This window comes from Leptinotarsa decemlineata, unplaced genomic scaffold (genome assembly GCF_025532065.1).
Source record: "Leptinotarsa decemlineata unplaced genomic scaffold, Ldec_3_MD MMD2_tig00026307_RagTag_RagTag, whole genome shotgun sequence".
In the NCBI taxonomy this organism is placed as follows: domain Eukaryota; kingdom Metazoa; phylum Arthropoda; class Insecta; order Coleoptera; family Chrysomelidae; genus Leptinotarsa; species Leptinotarsa decemlineata.
In genome coordinates, this window is record NW_027412681.1 from 16,860,714 (window position 1) to 16,873,772 (window position 13,059).

The 13,059-nt window shown below is 32.9% G+C and overlaps 1 protein-coding gene and 1 long non-coding RNA gene across 4 annotated transcripts in view; one reads left to right on the top strand and one right to left on the bottom strand.

Annotated features, from left to right (window-relative positions):
• Window positions 1-13,059, top strand: part of LOC111515634 (G-protein coupled receptor Mth2) — a 52,281-nt gene that overhangs the window by 26,085 nt on the left and 13,137 nt on the right. For all 3 annotated transcript variants that reach the window (XM_074181229.1, XM_074181228.1, XM_074181227.1), the window contains exons 2-4: window positions 59-303; window positions 477-660; window positions 12,532-12,716. In XM_074181229.1, the coding sequence (XP_074037330.1) occupies window positions 65-303; window positions 477-660; window positions 12,532-12,716 (608 nt within the window). In that variant the 5' untranslated portion in view covers window positions 59-64. The remainder of the gene's footprint in view (window positions 1-58; window positions 304-476; window positions 661-12,531; window positions 12,717-13,059) is intronic.
• LOC141485137 (uncharacterized) overlaps window positions 1-13,059 on the bottom strand; it is a 109,647-nt gene that overhangs the window by 663 nt on the left and 95,925 nt on the right. The gene's annotated exons all lie outside the window — the stretch shown is intronic.

A 13,059-nucleotide genomic window follows, 5' to 3' on the forward strand; every position in this document is an offset into this window, starting at 1 on the left:
ACTGAATAGTTAATTTTGCCAATAAAATGATCAATTCTATGATTTCTAATCATTTCAGGTTAAAATGAAAGAGTATTTATGCATCCTATTAATTCTAAGTCATTTAACATGTATCTGGAGCATGCCAAAATGCTGTACTGGAAGGAATATTCTCAACAAAAAATGTATAGACGGCGGGCCAACAAATATTGTGGAATGCAACGTGAGGATACTATTAGAGATGAACGATAGTAAGGTGACCTATTCGTTAGATCCAGATGGCAATTTGGTGGAAAATGATGAAGTACTGGCTGCACCACACTAGTAAGTGATTTGATATAAACTATGAAAACGTTGTCTAAACAAACATCCAACACCACTAAATATGACTCATTCCAAAATAAAATTAATCCATCAGAAAATTATTCTTTCTGATATTCGAACGTTCGCTACAATAACAAAGTATTTACTGAGGTGCCAACATATCTACATTTCAGTTTCTGTTCAACCACCTTGCAAAAAGACAACTCTGAAGTACTTCTTGTCTGTTTGGATGAAGAAGATTTGGCAATTGAGAGCACGGTGAGATCTATAGATGTGGGACTTCAATTAGTGTCTGTATTATTCATCATTTTGACGATATGGGTATATCTTGTTGTTCCTCAGATGTTGGATTTGCAGGTAATTATTTTTTGTCACATTCAGAACTGTAATTTTTTTCTGAAGGCAATGATCAGGCAGTTTAGTTGTAGGCAAAAACATAAACATAGAGAAACTTTAATCAAAGGATATACTGAAAAAATCAAATAAACTAGTGGTTAATACTTTTTGGAAATTCTTGATCAGTCATGAGTTTAGGCAGCAAGAGGTGAAATATGGCCAACCTCATGATGAAAGTAAATGATTCTACATCTTTTAACTTACGTTTTGAAACTGCTGCATGTATTGAAGATACAGGATGTCTCGTTAATCCTTGGAGTTAGTTGCTTTTTTTCATCAAGAGAATTGACTTGTTGGATTGAATAATGAGAAACTGTCACTTTTCGATGGTGAAAATTAATTTATCAAAATGTTTGCAATCAGTTGTTGATTAATAATAAAATAATGAGATATCAACTCAATTCCCAATTTAAATATTATTGGAATATACTATTTGATATCGAGAGAGGATGTAATGAATGAAGGTCTGGCTATCATGGACTATAGTCTGGGTCACAAGATCTTTTTCTTTCAAACTTTTGTCTAAGGGTACCAAAAATTATGATCCAGGGCTCATTCGAATCGGAATGACCTTTAGCAACTCTTTAATAAATTTCAATAGGAGCTCGAAAAAATTGCAAAAGTACAAGTAAAAAAAAGGGGGGTTTGGATTTTTGCAAATATCTCTGAAAATATCAAAGATATCCAAATTCTGAAAAAAGATCCTTGAAGAGGAGGAAGTTTCCTAAAAAAGCCTCACCTCCCAGGACTCTATCATCAATATTAATAATTTTTATTCACAGGCGAAAATAGCGCTAAAAGCGGGCGATGCGCGTCCCGAACGCGCTGACCGACACGGACTTTTGAACAATAAAAATTATTTCAACCCATTAAATATCATCATTAAGGAAAAAAATCACATACCTTCTTGACACTTGACACTTGAATAAAAGAAAATCCATTGAAAAAACATTTTTCTGTGATTATTTTATTAGATATACTTCAGTTTATTACCTAATTTTTACAAGTTTTAAATTTACATAAAAATCCTGATAATTTTCAATCGGAAAACGTCAAATTTTGTTAACTTCTTGAGCTTTTCTTGAAAACCTTCAAAAAAGACTCCTGTTGGAAAAATTAAAAAAATTTGGTTTTCCACTTCGTTAATAATAATCAAAGACGTTGAAAAGTGAAAAATTCAATTGATCTAAAGTAAATGGAACTTCAAACGTTCCAGCCAGTCTCTATATACCTACACAGTAGGTTTAATGGACTGACGCCTATCAGAAAACAACTACTCCCCTGGCTAATACCACGAAGGGCGTTGGATTATATCCGACAACGCCCCTGGCTACTCCCCTGGCTAATACCACGCCCTTCGTGGTATTAGCCAGGGGAGTAGTTGTTTTCTGATAGGCGTCAGTCCATTAAACCCACTGTGAAGGTATATAGAGACTGGCTTGAACGTTTGAAGTTCCATTTACTTTAGATTTGTTTACGGCCAGTCTTCAAGCATACTGACTAATAAGAAAATTCAATTGAAGCAATGAAGAAGTTTTTTCTAATATTCAAATTTATTCGTATTCTTATTATTGAAAGTTACATGATAATAATGTTTCATAATTGTTAGGTCTTTTTGTTTAAAAAATTGTTATAAACGAAAGTATTGTTTATAAGATTTTTGCAATTTTTTGGGGGATTTTTATCAGTGATGAATATTATGATTTTCAAAAACAGAATCGTTTCTTAAAAATTTTTTTTCATTGTTTGAAAATGCATTTGTTGATTAACAATTTTTTTGCTACTAAATATAAATATTATCGAACCATTTTTTTTAAATCATAATTTCTAATTCTCTTCAATATTCTAAAAAACACCATTTTTAAATTTATATTTCCTTTATTTATTCAATAAACAATCTGCTTCAAACAAATAAATTTTTACGATATTTTTTTAAATACTACCAAAAAAATGCCTCTATTTTTAATCATTTTTCTCTCTTCACACAAACAGTGACACATGGTTGTTTTTGTTTTTTCTGTAGTATTTAGAAAAAATATATCGTGAAAATTTATTTGTTCAAAACAAATTGTTTATTATATAAATAAAGAAGATATAAATTATGAAAAAAATTCAGAGAAATAGAAATTATGATTTGAGAAAAATCGTTTCTCAATCTTCATATTTGGTGGCAAAAAAAATTTTAATCAACAAATGCGTTTTCAAGCAATACAATTTTTATTTAGGAAACGATTTTGTTTTTGAAAGTCATAATATTCATTACTGATGAAAATTTCCCCCGAAAAAATTAAAACATCTTATAAACAATACATTTGTTTATAACAATTTTCGAACGAATAGCGCTAAGAATTATGAGAAATCATTTTTAAGTGACTTCAAATAATAAGAAAATGAATAAATTCGAATATTAAACAATAAATGTTTCCATTGCTTTGATTTAATTTTTCACTTTTTTACATCTTTGATTGTTAATAACAATGTGGAGAATCGAAGTTTCATGATTTTTTCAACGTGAATCTCTTTTGAAGGCTTTCAAGGAAAGCTCCAAGAAGTAAACAAAATTTGAGGTTTTTAGTTTAAAAATTATCAGGGTTTTTATGTAAATTAAAAACTTGTAAAACTTGTAAAGTATATCTAATAAAATAATAACGGAAAAAAATTGTTTTCCATGAATTTTTCTCTATTCAAGTGTCCAGAAGGTATGTGAATTTTTTTCTTCATAATGATTTTCAATGGGATAAAATAATTTTTATTGTTCAAAGGTCCGTATCGGTCAGCGCATCGCACGCTTTTAGCGCTATTTTCGCCTCTCAATTAAAATTATGAAAATAGGTGACTTTTTTAGGGAATCCCCCCCTCTTTAAGGATCCATTTTCAAATTTCGGATATCTCTAATATTTTTCGAGATATTTGCAAAAAACCAAACCCCCCTTTTTTAGTAAATTGTTTATAACTTTTGCAATTTTTTCGAACCTTCCTTAAAATTTTCCAAAAAGATGCTAGAGGTCATTTCGAATCGAATGAGCCATGGATCATAATTTTCGGTGCCCTTGGACGGAAGTTCCATAAAAAGGATCTTGTGACCCAGACTACTATTTTATGGTCGTATCTAGAAGTCTATATCGAGGCCAATCAAAATATGTCCCATATGAAATAACCTGGTAAGGGTTTTGAATGAAATTGTATATCTCCTTTTCTAATCATTGAGTTTAATTCGATTCACGTAAGTTGTTCAAGTAAACATTACATTCGCCGGTTTGGATTGATGAATTCAAATATTCTTTGCAAAAGACATCATGGCTTCTAATTCTTGGTTCGATATTGAAAACAAAGTTTAATTTCATTAGAAAATCAAGTTCATCGTATTGTGAGTATGTAGTACAAAAAGTTATGTAGTCAATAGATCTGGTCATTGAAACTGTCGAGGAAGAACAGAGTTACTGCTGCAAATATGCTTGTCGTTACAATCTTGTTCTACTCGTTTGAAGTAGTGAAGTGGATTCGTTAGGAGATCTATCGACTTGACTTGAAGCTGCCTGACCGGCTGATGAACTCGGTTCAATTCACTGAATGAGGTGATCACTACTCTGCCACACAGTTGAAACATGATATATGTCAATAAACAAAAATATCCGGACTCATACTACTTCCATCGACCCAGAAACATCACACGTTTTATTTTTGTTAATATCAGCAGATATTTATTCAATATATTAGCTGTTATATTTCACGCTAATGAAAGTCATCACATCTTCAAACTCAGCAGAATAGAAGTTACAATTTGTTGCATAGAAATTGGATACCGTATAATTAGCAATTCTCAGCATAATGCTAAAATGATTATAGTTTCCACTATGTAAAATCCCAAGAAATCACTCGAATATCACTGAGGAGTAGCCATTCCCCATTTTTGTGGATCTATTTGTTTCCCGGCTTGAACCCCACAATCCGATCCTAACAGAAATAGTTATAAGAAAATGATGTTATGTACTCTGATTGGTGTTCGTTCTAGTAACTCGAAAGCGATTTAATTATATTCTGATTTCCACCTCTAATTCAGACGTAACTTTGGAATATCTCTTTTTATCAGAAGCGAATTCTCCTGTCAACGATAGGAAATGCTGGAACTCAGTGGTTCGAAATAACAGAGAAGACCACCAAATTCATATGCTGCATTCATCGACCACCAAGCGATATACAATATGAGGTACTACTCTCTCCACTTGCAAACACTATTGACTTTCTGCAAATCAGTTATTCCAGTGCCAAAGTTTCCATTGTCGGTGACTTCGCTGTACAAAATATCGAATGACTCAAATTTTCAATTATCAACAACGAACAAGGTCGCGAAGCTGGGGCTTTTGCAATAAGCAGCGAACTTACTCAGATCATAAACGAGCCAACCAGGATTCCTGATCGTAATGAAGAATATGCTGGTCTTCTGGTTCTATACCTAATAACCAATCCAGAAATTTACAGTCATAGTAAGGTCTCCTTTGGAATTTTCTGACCACAAACTCATTTCAGTGTTGTGGAAATTACAATCAATGTCGGGGAACAATCTAAGCCGCGGAAAGTTTGACATTACAGACCAGCTGAATGAGAGGACCATTAAGATCATTTCTGCAATTTTCCCTGGGTACATGTTTGTCCCAGCTCTAGAGATCCATCAATTTGTGCTTCTGAAGTCAAGGAAGTTATTCCATGGATGCATATATTCCTTTTTCAATGAAACGACCTCCTAAGGAAAACCTTGGTTCAAAAAAATTGCGAGCAAGCTGTCGCCTTCAAAAATCTCGCCTACCAGCAGTGGCGCAAAATTCCCAGTGCCGAACTAGGTTTGTTAATGCTGGCAACAGCTGTAAACCTAGGATAAATGAAAGCGAATAACTTCACAATCAGAGAATTAGGGATAAACTGTTTGCCAATCCCAAGGGGTCTATATCTTTCTGGTCGGTACCTATAGCTGTTAATCAAAACTTTACAAAACCCATAATTCCACCAATAACACAAGCGGATGGTTCAATTGCAACAACAGCCATAGAAAAAGCAAATCTACCAGTTGAACTACTTATGTTATGTATCGTTTATTTAGCACAAGCTAATGCAGTTACAATATTAGTCTTAATCTAGGTTAAAAATTTAAATGTCACAATTAAAATTTAAAATTTAAAATCATGTACATTGAAACATATAAATAAAAACAGCACAATAAATAAAATAAAAAGAAGAAAAAAAAAACTGTATTAGCAGGTTCCTATACTAAATACTTTGTAGATCTAAAAGGTGCACTTTTAATTTTCTTTTAAATATATTTAGAGAGGTAGCATTCTTAATATCCTCCGGTAGTTCGTTGAATGCTTGAACTCCTTTAATGAAAACTGTAATATTTGAATTGACATTACTAGTCTGACGTATATGAAAGTTATTGCGACTTCTTGTATTGTATTCATGATATTCAAAGTTATACTTTAATTTGTCACGTAGATATACAGGAACATCACCAGTTTTAATTTTAAAAATAAATATTAATGCTAAATAACGAAAGTAATTTTTTACTGATAACCATTTTAATGTATTCAACATTAATGTTATATGTGTTCTTCTATCACAAGATAATATTACTCTCATTCCAATTTCATTTTGGTTTAGTAAGTAGAAGATGGTTCCACAATAAGTAAAATGAGGTAAAATCAAGCTATTATACAAAAGTAAAAGCGACCATTGGTTTAAGTGCTTAGATTGCCTACTTAAGTAATTAATTTTGAATGCTATTGTTTTAATAATATATGAAGCATGTTCCTTAAAAAACATTCTATTATCTACAATTACACCCAAATATTTAATTTTTCTTACTAACTCAATTTTATCATTTGATATTTTAATATTGTAATTATATTTTTTGAAGTCATGGTACTGCTTGTCATTTCCTATATGTCCCACTCCACAGTCGATTTTCTGAGAAAGGCACCACCCACTATTCCCACACTGGAATACATAATGCGACAACGTCTAGTCAGGCGAATATCGAAATAACTCGTCTGGCCGTTATGAAGTGTACATCATCGTCTTACAAGAAAGGGGTTTTTTCTTCTTGTTGGAAAATTGCTCGCATTCAGCCTATTCCCAAAAATAGCAAAAAAAATTCCAAATAACTATAGACCAGTCGCTTTGCTATAAGTGATATCAAAAATCATGGAGAAAGTCGTAAACCATCATATCCTCAAATATTTGGAAAGTTTCAACATCTTGAGCGATGATCAATATGGCTTTCGGAAACAGGCGACCTTCTATCGTATGTCACCCATATTTGGAATAACGCAACCGAGAAACATGGAGAATCAAGAGCTGTTGCGCTTGATATTCCTAAGGCCTTTTACATTGTGTGGCATGAGGGATTGCTGGCCCAACTTTGATGCTGTGGCTTTTCGAATAATTTTTGTATATAGCTCTTCACCTTCCTGAAAGAACGTTCTCTGTAAGTGATCGTCGATGGATATCACTCGAATACTTTCACCATCAACGGTTGTGTTCCCCAGGGATACATATTGTCTCCAACCCTCTTTTTATTGCATATCAATGACCTATTAGAAAAAATCAAGAATTCAATATATTACTTTTCTGACGACAGTACTTATTCTGTCATTCCATTCGGATTCCAGGATATTGGCTACGGAGCCACATCTTCACTGGCAGCAGGAGGTTGCATATCTTAATGAGGATCTAGAAGTGATTTCGAGTTGGGGTGAAAGAAACCACGTTCAATTCAATGCTAAAAAAAACCCTGGCATTGGTTTTCTCCAAGAAGATAAATATCTCCAAACCGAATATAATAATGTCAGGTCAGACAATTCCGCTTTCTGCTTCGATAAGTTGGTTGGGGATTAAATTGGACACCAATATGCCTTGGCACAATCATGTCGCTGGAATTGCAAAGGCTGCATCCCAGAAGCTAGAAACACTGTTCCGAACCAGAAAACTATACACACCTCATCAACTATTGATGCTTTATATAGCTCAGATCAGACCTTTTTTGGAGTATTGTTCTCATGTCCGGGGCTCTACTCCCAAAATACTCTGAAGTTGCTGGATTCCATCCAGAAGAGAAACATCCGCCGGATTGGAGACCCAAACGTCACGTGCAATCTTGATAGACTGGAACATTGAAGAAAAGTTGGAGATTTGGGAATGGAAACAGGAAGTGTTCAGGTGACTTGGCATATTTGATTCCACCCAGAGCAGTACATTTCAAAAATACGCCACGGACTGTGGCTGCTCATAGTTTTGAGGTTCAACTCAGTACACTTCGAACATCACTGTACAAGAACTCTTCCATTTAGAGAACTGCGTTTATGTGGAATAAATTTCCTGAGAACGTTTTTCCAAATGGATTTAATCCCGAGTGATTCAAATCCAATGTGAATCGCTACTTTCGCATGCACCTCTCTGAGAGCGCCTTTAGGATTTTCCTGTAGTGCTTGTGTTTTGTCCTTGAAAAAATAAATTCTGAAGTTAAAAAAAATGTTTTTTTATAATTTCTGTTATGGAATGAACTATTGTGTATTAGCAAAATCATATTTCTCTTTGAATCCCTATCTTAGTTCTCAATCACCTTTGGAATAGCAACAACTCGAAGTTGTACGTTATTGAATTAACAAGCTCTATATCAAGATGTAGAGATAAAATATTCTACAGATCTTTGGCGAAATGAGTTTTTGAATTTTTTTACCCATAAAAGTATCAGTTGTAACTTAAAAAATGAACATAATATAATTTCACAATTATTTCTGATCAGCTGATTGATATTCAAATTGAATGTTCAATCTTACAATATTTTACATGTAATCCTTAGGAGTATAGTGGTCAGTATCCCCGCCTGACACGCGGAAGACCGGCGTTCGATTCCCCGCCGTGAAGATATTTTTTAAACAAAACCATTCATTTTTTGGGTCCCTAAAGAGCATTCAGTACAATGAGTCACTAAAATTACCAATTTCATCTTTATTCAAATAAGTAGAATGTGATTTACTCCTGGAGATGAAAGATATGAAACATATATCTTGTTGAGAGAGGAAAGGAATGTTTTGTAACAAAATAGATCTTTTTCGACTCTAAAACTGAATGCAGGATTTCGTGTGTGATTTTCGAATATTTGACAGTGTCGGAAACGTATCTACTTGGTAGAAATAATTTACAATACTTTGAAACTGAATCTGAATTGAGAATAAAACTCATCCTTGCGAATAAAATTTTAAAACAATGCTCTTTTTTAACGAGTACGGATTTTTTAGTGAATGATATTTGTTTTAATCATGAATATTTATTTTTGTAACAAGTGAGAAAGAAAGAGTGATTCCAGTGTAATTCAATATTCGTAGGAAAGTTCAGTTTGTATATGAACGAAATATTTAAGGATGTCCACATTCTCTTGAATGCTTTTCATTGATATCTGTTATTTCTTTCTTATCCTTGAAAGTTTTAATTCACTGAAGAAGAAGGTTGAAAATAATGTTTTCAACTATGAAATATAAAAAAGCTATTACCGACATGGTTTGATATGGTATTCATTAGTATTCTTTCACATATAAAGAAGTATGTTCAGAAAATAACAGGAATTTCAGAAAAACCTAATGTTCACCATTTTTCTAATTTTCTGATTTTATTTCATTATTTGAAATATCACACAGTTCAACATATCACATTAAATCTGTATATACTGTTTCCCGCAAAGATCAAGCCCAAATTTCTAATTGAAGATTTCATGAAATGTGCTAATTCTCTACTATTTCCATAATGATAGTTTGGTCGAAATTCGCATTTCACTAGACTTTTCTATCAAATTTCACTATTTCCACCTTTTGTGAGTTTTTGCTACACTTTCCGTGAAATTTACTACAGAGTGTTAGGAATCACACGTTAAAAGGTAATACCTCGTTAGTCCTTAGCTCGCACAAGTTTCTCAACTTCTGAGAGTTGTCGTTCGTATGGGGGCGACAGCTGATTAACGGAAAAACAGATTTTAAACAGAACAGAGCTATGTGAAAGCCCCATAAGTAATTGCATTTCAGAAATATATAAATGGTTTTTGGTCAACACATTAATCAGTACTTCTTTGAAGAAAGCACGATTTTTGTATTTATACACTCAAAAAGATTAATTTCGGAAAATTCAATTTTTTGTGGAGTTACACTGTCCTAACGAATGCTGAAAATTGTAAATAACATTCACTTATCATGCTTTAAAATTTAATTTCCTGAAATATCACTGAGAAGCATGAAAAACGAAACATATTCCCCACACTGAGATATGTTTCTGTCGAAAGGCAATTGTGTACTGAGATATCACGGCAACAAAACTTAATTTTGTTCTCTAATCTTTGTTCCGGTGACTGAATTGACGAAATTACCATTAGGGGCGAGACACTTTCAGGATTGCATGCATTGAAATGCGTATGTAATGATATTTGTTTTCTACATCTGTATATCGGGACTTAGTTATAGTAATCTGTGGTTGGGTTTACAACCCGTCTTAGTATATATTGATGACAAGTAGAAACAGCACAGTTGATACGGAGTTTTCCTGGTCATTCGATTGAATGTAGCCTATTTTGATACGATACACACTCAGTGTGTATGTATAAGGAAAACCTAGATGCATTACTAAAACCAATAACTCAGATAATAAATAATATATTAACAACTGGAATATTTCCGTATAAACTAAAAATCGCAAAAGTGATACCAATATTCAAATCAGGAGATACAACATCGATATCAAACCACAGACCAATTGCATTGGTCCCCATTTTGGGTAAAATTACTGAAAAAATAATTGCAATACGAATAGCCTCATTTTTAGAACAAAATAACTTATTCACGAGTTCGCAGTTTGGATTTAGAAAGCGGAAAAGTACTGCTGGGACAGTTTTTGAGCTAGCCAATTTCGTAGGAGAGGGATTCGAAGACAAAAGTATCAACCTTGGCAGTATTTGTTGATCTGAGTAATACTTTCGATTGTGTCTCAAAAAATATTTTACTCGAAAAGCTGGAATACTATGGTCTCAGAGGTATATCTCTTGATTTGATGCGATCTTATATGACAAATCGAACATGTACATGTACCATGACAATAAATTCAGTAAACAATCCCCAATAAAATATGGAGTACCACAAGGCAGTATTCTTGGACCCTTGCTGTTTCTTATATATATATATATATATATATATATATATATATATATATATATATATATATATATATATATATATATATATATATATAAACGATTTGCCCTCTTCAATTAATATGAAGACTATCTTATATGCCGACGACACAACATTTTATACAATGGTAAGACAAGGAGAGGAAACCACCGTTATCCAGGACATAACTGAGTCAGCTAATGATTGGTTTAACGCAAATAAATTACAAATCAACAAAGCGAAAACAGCTTTTATGATACTCTTAAACCACGGAAATGATGCTCAGTCGTTAAAGTTTTCAGGAATTCACTTGGACAGCAACTTGTCGTGGAAAACTCACACAGACAATCTTTCGAGTAGGTTATCTGAGGCTATTTATGTTATTAGACAAGTTAAAATTAATTTAGGTAGGGAAGCGGCTATCATGACTTACCATTCACTATTTCATAATGTTATGACATATGGATTATTAAATTGGGGACACTCTATCTACTTACAGCCTATTTTTTTTACTTCAAAAAAGAGCAATTAGAGCAATTGTAGGTTTAAAGATATTGGAAAGTTGTAAGCCGTGGTTTGTACAGCTAGGTATTTTGATGTTACCTTCATCAGTCATATATACTTACCTACTTGGTATTCATGAAAGAAAATATCAGCAACTATCAGACACCTAGTGATAATTATAATACGAGAAATAGAGACAACCTGCTGATTCCACAACATAAATTAGCAAGTACTAGTCGCATTTATCTAGTAATGAGACTGTTTAATAAATGAACTATTGAATTGAAAGATACACACCTGGAAATATTCAAAAAAAAAATGAAGAGTTTTCTATTGAGGGAAGCCTACTACGAAATAAATGATTTCGAATTGTCCTAAGTTGATTTGAATTACAATTCCTGTTATTTTTTCATTCTTTTGGTTAAATTTGTTTCAAATTATTACATAATACTCCTAACTCTTATTTATAAATATGACTCACAGATTTGTTAAAAATCTATATGGACCTTAATATGTTTATGTTTCACTTTTAAATTTTGTTTCATATGTCATGTGTTAGTAATCATGTTGTAATTTTACGTTGTGAATAATGTATAATTTACAATTTTATATATGTCAAATATGTGTATTTTATGTGACTTGTCCAGACACCATGGTGTACTTGTGATCAATTAAACAAATAAAATAAATAAAAAATAAAGGCGATTCTATTCTACAAGAGGATTCATTGTTCCCAAGTTCAAGTTGTATTGCAATATGTAAATCATGAAGTTTGAATAATAGATCCCGATCAGTCGCAGAAAGAAACCATTACAGTTACATATGTAAGATTGGTTTAATTTTGAGATAAAAATGGAATGAAGGACCATAAATCTTTCAAGAAACATCAAAACGAGTCACCAATCTCCATAAATAACGTTAATCAGGTCATAATCCTTTTCCTTTCCTGCGTGTTCCTCCGAATGGTTTGATGGCAAATAAATTTAAATAAATTCGAATAGTATTTTCCCATAAATTTCCGTATTCGTCGAGGTTACTTCATATATTTCGAATGGCATTTTTGACATAATGTACCTCGTGCCTTTTCTATATTCATATGTTGAAATACATCAATTGTTTATTTCAGGGTATTTGTATAATACACTCCATTTCAGGATTGGCTGTGGCTTTCATAGCACTTGCAATTATCAATCTCTCAGGATACCTGTCAGTCATACCATGTCATTTATTGGCCTTTATAATGTATTTTTGTTTCCAATATGCATTTTTTTGGCAGAACGTTTTATGCTTCCACATTTGGAGACAAGTTATGTGAGTATACTATTTAACTACCTGTAATACATTTTAGGGTATTAGGTGAGCTTGTATAGACAGTGCATTTCTTGAACGCCCCCCCCCTTTTATTTTTTGAACGGGTCAACTCGAAAAATTGAAAGGTATAATGAAATTAATGCATGAATACTTTATTTTGAAGTGAAGTTGACAGATGAAACTTTCAAGTTGGCGACTGGGCGCTATTTGGATACTACTTTTCCCGGTCGTTGGATTGGCCGTCGAGGTCCTAAAGAATGGCCAGCCCGCTCGTCAGATTTGACACCTTTGGAATTTTGTTTATGGGGCTATTCGAAGCAAAAGGCGTACGAAACTGAACCTG